The 8106-nt window shown below is 47.8% G+C and overlaps 4 protein-coding genes across 5 annotated transcripts; 2 read left to right on the top strand and 2 right to left on the bottom strand.

Moving 5' to 3' along the window:
- Positions 1-48: 48 nt before the first annotated feature.
- Positions 49-5978, bottom strand: LOC6731223 (coiled-coil domain-containing protein 102A). Of its 2 annotated transcripts, XM_016179661.3 has the most exons (9): positions 5657-5978; positions 5523-5593; positions 5421-5460; positions 4824-5344; positions 4565-4768; positions 4172-4508; positions 1920-2086; positions 1154-1778; positions 49-953 (listed from the first exon to the last, which is right to left on the bottom strand). In XM_016179661.3, the coding sequence occupies exons 1-9, from the start codon at positions 5795-5797 to the stop codon at positions 945-947; spliced, it is 2115 nt and encodes a 704-aa protein (XP_016023765.1). In that variant the 5' UTR covers positions 5798-5978; the 3' UTR covers positions 49-944. The 2 variants fall into 2 exon arrangements, with proteins under 2 accessions (XP_016023765.1, XP_016023764.1); XM_016179660.3 differs by lacking the exon at positions 1154-1778.
- Positions 2474-4061, top strand: LOC6731224 (glutaryl-CoA dehydrogenase, mitochondrial). Its single transcript, XM_002078347.4, has 2 exons — positions 2474-3050; positions 3179-4061. The coding sequence occupies exons 1-2, from the start codon at positions 2585-2587 to the stop codon at positions 3970-3972; spliced, it is 1260 nt and encodes a 419-aa protein (XP_002078383.1). The 5' UTR covers positions 2474-2584; the 3' UTR covers positions 3973-4061.
- Positions 5979-6050: 72 nt separating the features above from the next.
- Positions 6051-6868, top strand: LOC6731222 (PHD finger-like domain-containing protein 5A). The gene is made up of 4 exons (XM_002078345.3): positions 6051-6321; positions 6399-6589; positions 6652-6737; positions 6803-6868. The coding sequence occupies exons 1-4, from the start codon at positions 6270-6272 to the stop codon at positions 6807-6809; spliced, it is 336 nt and encodes a 111-aa protein (XP_002078381.1). The 5' UTR covers positions 6051-6269; the 3' UTR covers positions 6810-6868.
- On the bottom strand, positions 6829-7947 carry LOC6731221 (coatomer subunit epsilon). The gene has a single exon (XM_002078344.4). It carries the CDS (start codon positions 7831-7833, stop codon positions 6913-6915), a length of 921 nt encoding a protein of 306 aa, XP_002078380.2. The 5' UTR covers positions 7834-7947; the 3' UTR covers positions 6829-6912.
- Positions 7948-8106: the final 159 nt, after the last annotated feature.

The raw sequence follows: 8106 nt of genomic DNA, 5'->3' as shown, positions 1-8106 counted from the left end.
ATGCTTCCATGAAGACGACGAAAAAGCAGGACGGGATTCGCAAGAAGATTATCTTGTAACATGCTACCTTTATTGGCATATCGTTTGTATTTTTTATATAATTTTAATAGTTAATAATAAATTGTTATTTATCAATAACTAAAATACTAATATTGCTATATTATAATACGTAAATATTTTGAGTTCTGATTTTTTTTAAATGTATATATATTTTGTAAAAGATCAACTATGCTGCTGAATATCGATAGACTTTTGAAAAACTAAAAGAATTTCGGACTAGGCAACTGCAAAAATGTCTAAATATGTAGTGAGAATTATTTGTATAATTTCCAATAATGTCGATTAATAATTAGCAGCATTTCTACCAATGGTTTCCTAAATCTCATACAATTTCTTTAGATTTCTGGCACTAAATGCTATTCCGCAAACATCGAACCTGTATTATGCTTCCATACGTATATATGTCGGTATATTTGTTTTTAAGTCTGTTCATTTTTAGTAAAGGCAAGGGTTTCCGATGAGGATGCAAGGATGTGAAGGAGAAATCCTCCTAACAACCGTCTTAGCTGCGAGTTAAGCTCATAAGAATATGGCCAGCAAAATGAGTTTCAAACGTTATGCTTAAATTACTTGGAATATTGAAGATATGAACGTGGCTAACTGGTGATCTGATGATTGGAATTAGTCACGAAATTAAGAATATCTTAGTTGATAAATAAGTATTTGTTGCTTATAAAAAACTGGGGCACCGGTTGGTAAAAGCCCCAAATATAAACTAGGAATGCGGATTATATTTGGGACTGTTGTCCTACCAACTTTAAAGTACTTGCGAATTAATACTTAAGGTTAATACCATTAATGTCTCTCAAATGTCTTTCGTCTGGTTATCCTAGTCGCTGTTACCCTCCGTCTCGTCGTCCAGCAGCAAGCTTGTCGAACCATAGCTACGGAGTCTGAAATTTAAATCACAAATAGTTATTATATTTACCAAGAATCATTAGATTACATTGATTAGTAGAAACAATACATGCAGTAAGGATTAGTGATACTAAAAGAACTCAAACCAATGTTGTGATGAGCACAATAACTAACAAAGCATTAGTTTACTCAAGTGAATGTCTGATAACAATCGTTTATGCTCCTCCAATCTCACCTCATCGTCGGACACCTTGAGACCATCTAGATTAATGCTGTTTCTCGCATATCCAGCGCCTGCAGACTGCTCCTTCTCGTACAGCTGCCGGTTCAGCTCATCTTTACTGGAAACGGAGCTGCTGCCTCCATTTGTGGTTCCCTTCAGGGGCAGCGCCAGATTCGCTCGACTGGCACTACTGCCTGCGCTGCCATAACGTCCGTTTCCGGATCGCTGCCTCTGGTGATGATGATGATGCTGTCCGTGAGGATTATCGAATTTCTGCTTGGCCCGCTCGAACTCTAGATTCCGTGACTTCGACTCAAATATGTTCTCCTCCAGATGCGTGGGCTTGGCATCAAAAAAAGCAGCTGCTGCCGCTGCCGCCGCCGCTGCAGATGCCGCAGCACTACTCTGCTGCTGCTGCAGGAGCGTTCGTTCCGTGTGACTAGATCTCTTTACGGAAGCAGCATGATGCATAGCTGCATCGCTGCCATTGTGCGAGCTCCTCAAACCTGCCTGCGAGTCATCGAAGATCTGCCGAAGATCATTGATGTTCGGCAGACAGTCGTTGGGCAGCTCCACGGCAATCTTATTCCTCAACTGCACCCCGCCCATGCCCCGCAGCTGGGGACTCGGAGCACGTCTTTTTCGTTGGGTTAAGCGTGGGTTAGGAGTTAGGTTATTAGTCAAGCCAGCACCAGTTGAAAAGTTAGTCGGTATTAGAGTTAGTCAAAAGACTTAGCCGTATGCAAATCTAAATTTTTTTCTTTCGAACTGATCTTACCTATTCTGGAGGTGCTGAATCTGCACCTGTAGGCCCTCCGTCTGACCCACCAGCTCATCGTTGGAGCGCTGCAGGCGGCGCACTTGGTTTACGGCCGAATCCAGTTCGTCCTCAGCACCAGCTAGCTCCCGCTTTAGCTCCTCCACACGCTGGCGCAGACGCTTCACCTGCAGGGAAATGGAGAAAAGTAGTGATGTGGCTACATATTTAAATTCAGATTGGTACATTACATATTTGTTCAGTACCCATAAGTTGCATCTGCACCCAAAACTCGAAGCACAAAGAGCAAGGGGGCGTGCCTTCCAGTCTTCAAACACAACTGATAAGCAGACGACCCCCGCCAAGTGGTGATAACGCTTAAAATGGAAAAATATTTCCTTCCACACTCGCTTCACTCTTGGTTTCTATCGTCAAGTGAAATATAAACGCGATAGTGCGAAAAATTTAGAACCCGCAGATTAAGATCGGGCATAACAACAATATTAAATCGAGGTAAACAAAGTGGCGCGGAAGAGCGAAGAGAACGCGCGAAGAGCGGGCAGCCAAAAGCTCTCGCTGTAGATTTGAGCTTTCTTCAGTCTCTCGCCGAACGTCGAATCGAGCAGCTGTTCCGTGGAGAACCGGCTGACCACTTCCAACAGAAAAGACAGAACCGAATTGGAATTATGATTGCGCAAAGTGTAATCAGCAAACTGCGACCGTGTGCCCGCCGCTTGGCCAGCACGAGCTCCAAAGCCGCAGCTCCCAAGTTCAACTGGCAGGATCCGCTGAATTTGGAGAGCCAACTGACCGAGGAGGAGGTGGCCATTCGGGATGCGTTCCGTGGATACTGCCAGGCCGAGCTGCATCCGCGCGTCAAGATGGCCAATCGCCTGGAGACGTTCGACAAGAAGATTATGGAGGAGATTGGCAGTCTGGGCGTCCTGGGCTGCACCATAAAAGGATACGGTTGCGCCGGAGTCTCTAGCGTTGCCTACGGCTTGCTGACCCGCGAGGTGGAGCGCGTGGATTCCGCTTATCGATCCGCCGTGAGTGTCCAGAGCTCGCTGGCCATGGGCGCCATCTACGACTTTGGATCCGAGGAGCAGAAGCAACGCTATTTACCCAGCATGGCAGAGGGCAAACTGATTGGTAAGTTCCAAATGAATATAATGATTTCTATTTTGAAGAAATATTGAGTGAATTAAATAAAGGCACCGAGGTATAGTTTAGATGTGTTCTCTTTAAACGAATCTCAATTTGTTCTCATATTTATCCAGGTGCCTTTGGCCTAACTGAGCCCAACCACGGTAGTGACCCCGCTGGCATGGAGACCCGTGCCAAGTACGACAGCAAAAGCAAGACATACATCCTGAACGGATCTAAGACCTGGATTACTAGTGCGCCCATCGCAGACGTCATAGTCGTATGGGCCAAATGCGAGGATGGCAAGGTACGCGGCTTCCTGGTGGACCGCAAGATATCCGGCAAGGGTTTGGAGACGCCAAAGATTGAGGGCAAGTTCTCTCTGCGTGCTTCGCCCACGGGTATGATCCTGATGGACGAGGTCCGTGTGCCGGAGGAGCAGTTGCTACCCAATGTGGCCGGCTTTAGTGGACCCTTCAGCTGTCTGAACAATGCTCGCTATGGAATCGCGTGGGGAGCCCTGGGCGCAGCCGAAACCTGTGTGGAGATTGCTCGCCAGTATACCCTGGATCGCAAGCAATTCGGTCGTCCTTTGGCTGCCAACCAGTTGATCCAAAAGAAGCTGGCCGATGCCATCACGGAGATTGCCTTGGGCCTGCAGGCTTGCCTGCATGTGGGTCGCCTCAAGGATCAGAAGCTGCATACGCCCGACATGATTTCCCTTTTGAAGCGAAACAATACCGGCAAATCGCTGGATATAGCGCGCCAAATGAGGGACATGCTGGGTGCGAACGGAATCAGCGACGAATATCATGTGATCCGGCATGTAATCAACCTGGAGTCAGTTAACACCTACGAGGGCACGCACGATATACACGCGTTGATCCTGGGACGAGCTATCACCGGACTGGCGGCATTTGCTAACTAATGTACTTGTTTCGATAATCACAAAGTACTGCATTTACCAATTTGTTTTATGTCGAAGTGTTAATGTGAATAAATGTTAATCAAACTGAATTCGGCAAGGAAGGCTGCTACATCTCTAAGTTTTCCTAGGCTGATAAGCTGATAGGCGTAATCTGATCCATATATCATCCGATAAGATTTTTGGGTGTGGATTTACTCACCTCCGCCTCGTACTGCTCGGCTCGCCGCACGGCGTGTCCCAGCTCCGTGTTTGTTTCGGCCAGCAACTTCTTTAGCTTGGCGTGCGACATCTTCACCTCGCTGATCTCCTTATTGCGCTCCGAGAGTTCCTGCTGCAATGCTCGCAGCTCCACGTCATTAGCTTGCATGGGTCGGCACTTACGGTCCGAACGTTCCTGGTAATCCCGCAGTTCTGCGCGCAGTTTCTTGTTGTCGCGCTCCATGGCCAATTTTTCGGACTCCAGTCGCTCGCGCTTGCCCCATTCGGAGGCGTTCTCCGCCTGAAGGTGCTCCAGTTCAGTGCGAAGCTCCGTGAGGCTGCAATGAATCCATAGTTACACTCTAGTCAAAGTAAAGAATGCATATTTGCTTACCGTCGCTCGAGATTCTCACGGGCAGCAATCTCCTCCTGCAGCGAGTTGTTCACTATACGCATCTCAGCACGATGTTGTTCTTGAAGAGTTAACAGTTCACGCACTGCCTCCTGCTTGGCAGAGCGCATCTCCTCTTGACGTCCGCGCACATCCTGGATCTCCAGCGTAAGTTTTTCTATGCTCTTGTGCAGCTCCAGCTTTTCACTACGAAAATAATAGTATTAATTATGGTATTATTATTGGAATAGAGATTACTCACTCCCTTTCCGCTTGAAGAGTTTTCTGAGCCTCGTCAAGGCGCAATTGCAGCATGGATATCTTTTGCAGCAAGTAGTCCTCGTCAAAGTCATCCTTGGACAATTGCTGAATCAGGCGCTTCTCCTCGGCAGCCGCCGCTTCATCCAACTCGGTCAGATGTTTGGGCATAGCCCCCTTCATAGCGAACTCCTCAATGTCTAGATCCTTGACATCATTGGGCAGCTTGGTAACCAAGCCGTCCTCGCTATTGATATTCTTCAAGCCATCCGAGGAGATATCCGGCGAGCAGTTGGCATCCCGTCCGTTGGCCTCCGCATCCTCGCTGGTGTCGGCTCGATGGAACTGACCGGCGTGCTTCATCATCAGCGTGTGCACTTTCTCCATCTCCTTCTTCAGCTGCGTGATCTGCAACTCGAGATCGTTTTTCTCCCGCTTCAGCGAGTGGGCCTCCTTCATGGCGCCGTCCAGTTTGAGGCTCAGCTGCTTGGACTCCTCTCTGGCCTTATTCCGCTCGTTGCGGACCTGCGAAAAGTGAAAAGTTTTGTTATTGGATACCGGCAATATTGACCCAACTTTAAAGCCATGGCAACCAAATTACCTTACTCCACTTCTCCCGCCAGTTCGCAGTGCAGTCGGACCTGGGAATGGTTGATGTTTGGATTAGCAGATAGTTTTGACCACGACGAGCTGCTCCACTTACCACCACTTCATGGTTTTTTCCATCTGCGCTGCCCGTGCTCGAGCTTCGTGCAGTTCCCTCTGCCGCTGGGACTGAATAGAAAATAGGAGTTTAATTACTGAATATGGTATAAAGCTTCACATTCCGATACGCACCTCGCGAGCCTCCCATTCCGTTTCTCCATATCTAGCCGACATGGTGGTCCCGATGACGCCCACGCCGCCCACTTCATTGCGTCTGCTGCCGCCCACCGGTGCAGCGGTTGCACTTTGCGTTGTGGATGCTGTCTGCGACATTTTGCTGGTGTCCTTTCTCAAGTCCTGCTTGCAGCCCTAAGTGCAACACAACTACCTAACTGATCTGTTGCATCGTGGGTGTGTTTTTGCAATATTTTGGACCAAAGCTGAACGCGAATACAGAAAATAAAATTCGAGAATGCGAACAGCTGTTGTTGTTTACTAGTCGCTGTGAATTGCCAAACTGCATGGTGCAGGGCTGACAGTTGCTTTTGAAAGTTATTAAGTTTCAGGTAGTAGTTCGAAAATATTATTTGTATATATATTATATTATCAAATATAGTAAATAATATTTAAAAAATAGCATTTATCTTTATTCAAGCCATCATAGATTTTAATGAATGCCCTTCATGATAATGTTAACCACTTGGCAACCCTGAAAGCGAGATTGTGTAAAGGTCACACTATAAAAAAGTCGCCGCTTTTTCTGCAATTGTTTTTAGATTTGCTGACTGAAAACTACCATTAAATCATGGCCAAACATCATCCGGATTTGATTTTCTGCCGCAAGCAGCCCGGCGTGGGTGAGTTCTCAAACAAAACCGCTTGGAAATCGCAGAAAATGCAATAATTCGAACACTTTCGACATTCCATGCGGCAGCCATTGGACGCCTGTGTGAAAAGGACGATGGAAAGTGTGTGATCTGCGACTCCTACGTGCGGCCCTGCACCCTGGTGCGGATCTGCGACGAGTGCAACTACGGATCCTACCAGGGCAGGTGCGTCATCTGCGGCGGTCCCGGAGTGTCGGATGCTTACTACTGCAAGTCGTGCACCATTCAGGAAAAGGACGTGAGTTTTCAAGTCATATCTGGTACCTTCGATTGTATTAATGTGCATTTCGGTTCTTATAGCGCGACGGATGCCCCAAGATTGTGAATCTGGGCAGCTCCAAGACTGACCTGTTCTACGAACGCAAGAAATATGGCTTCAAACAGAAGTGAGTACCCAGCGCAGTGGTCAAACATATAAAATCCACCCTAATACTTTGTATTCTCTTTACAGCTATTGATCTGCTCTCCGCTACCTCATACATTTCTAATAAATTTTTATTGTAGTTTAATACATGAACAAAAGGTTTTGATAATTTGGATATTTGGAATTTCTTCTTATGTCTAGATGGCGAGCAGTTTTTCACCGCCCTCGACGTCGTACTGCAGGCACAGGCGGTCGAACTCCGCTGACTTCTTGTCCAGATCGGTGACAAAGTCGCTCTTGGGATAGAACTGCCTCAGCTGCTCTAGATTCCGGGTGATGGCCTCCGTCGGCTTGCCCGTAAGGTGGGCATGAACCATCAGATTGATCAGCGTGTCGTAGTCGTTGTGCTTCTTCAGCAGAGATTCGCGCAGCACGGAATCAGCCTCCTCGTACCGTTCCAGGCCCAAGTGAACGACCGCTTGGCCGTTTAGCAGCGCCGGCGTGGGCTTGAACTTTTCACAGAACTCCTGGTAGATGTGAAAGGCGTCCTGCATCTGTTCCGTTCCCTGGGCGAGGGCCACCCACGCCTGAGCGAGCTGAGTCAGCGTAGCATCGTCGCTGATCTCCTGCATCTTGGCCACCAGCTGCTTGGCCAGATCCACGCGCTGTAGACGCAGCAGGCACTGAACCGACAGAGCCATTGACTCCAGATTGGTGGAGCCGTGCAGGATCTTCAGTGCGTTCTCGAACTGCCCGTCGTGGCAGTAGACGATGGCGGTTGCGAGGTGCCAAATGTTGGTCTCATCCTCCTCTCCGGCCACCTTGTCCGTGAGTTTCTCCAGCAGCTCCTCCGTCCTCGAAGGCTGCTCAAAGGCTTCGTGCACCAGACGCAAGGCCTGCAGGGGCGTGGAGTTTCCCTCCTTGATGTCCGAGGCCACAATGCGTCCGGAATCGATGGCCAAGTAAGAGAGGTACATGTAGGACAGGAGCTCCGGACCCGCGGTGCCCTGCTCCGGCAGCACGAAGTTGATCGAACCCATGAAGTTACCGATGTAGTACTCGTTGCGGGCATCGAATAGCACGGAGTTGGTGTCCTCCTCATTCTGCTGTCGGCTCATTTTCGTAAATATTATTAAATTAGATGGGAAAACCGAATTCTTTTCGGCTGAGTTGGCTTATTTGTGTAAACTTATCGGTGCCTATCGTACATCGATATCAGATGGCGTTGTTATCGCCAAGTTGTCACAGTGAGACCGTTGCATCTAATTATAACACTTGACACAAATCGCATCTGGCAACGTTTTTTTTTTTTGTCAAACAGTTGTTTGTTCAATGGATATTTTAATTTTAAAACGGATCTATTTTAGCCTCAAGAATTTTTTAGATCCCTT

The sequence above is a fragment of the Drosophila simulans genome, chromosome 2L, assembly GCF_016746395.2.
Source record: "Drosophila simulans strain w501 chromosome 2L, Prin_Dsim_3.1, whole genome shotgun sequence".
In the NCBI taxonomy this organism is placed as follows: domain Eukaryota; kingdom Metazoa; phylum Arthropoda; class Insecta; order Diptera; family Drosophilidae; genus Drosophila; species Drosophila simulans.
Note: the sequence above shows the minus strand (reverse complement) of the source record. Positions and strands in the feature narration are given on the sequence as shown.

Bases quoted from the DNA above. Each gene is read 5' to 3' on its own strand.
- LOC6731222 (XM_002078345.3), top strand. From the start codon at position 6,270: ATGGCCAAACATCATCCGGATTTGATTTTCTGCCGCAAGCAGCCCGGC. The intron at 6,322-6,398 runs GTGAGTTCTCAA...TCCATGCGGCAG, and splicing joins CCGCAAGCAGCCCGGCGTGG to CCATTGGACGCCTGTGTGAA. The intron at 6,590-6,651 runs GTGAGTTTTCAA...CGGTTCTTATAG, and splicing joins GCACCATTCAGGAAAAGGAC to CGCGACGGATGCCCCAAGAT.
- LOC6731223 (XM_016179661.3), bottom strand. From the start codon at position 5,797: ATGTCGCAGACAGCATCCACAACGCAAAGTGCAACCGCTGCACCGGTG. The intron at 4,769-4,823 runs GTGAGTAATCTC...TTATTTTCGTAG, and splicing joins ACTCTTCAAGCGGAAAGGGA to TGAAAAGCTGGAGCTGCACA. The intron at 1,779-1,919 runs GTAAGATCAGTT...CCAACGAAAAAG, and splicing joins ATTCAGCACCTCCAGAATAG to ACGTGCTCCGAGTCCCCAGC.
- LOC6731224 (XM_002078347.4), top strand. From the start codon at position 2,585: ATGATTGCGCAAAGTGTAATCAGCAAACTGCGACCGTGTGCCCGCCGC. The intron at 3,051-3,178 runs GTAAGTTCCAAA...ATATTTATCCAG, and splicing joins GGCAGAGGGCAAACTGATTG to GTGCCTTTGGCCTAACTGAG.
- LOC6731221 (XM_002078344.4), bottom strand. From the start codon at position 7,833: ATGAGCCGACAGCAGAATGAGGAGGACACCAACTCCGTGCTATTCGAT.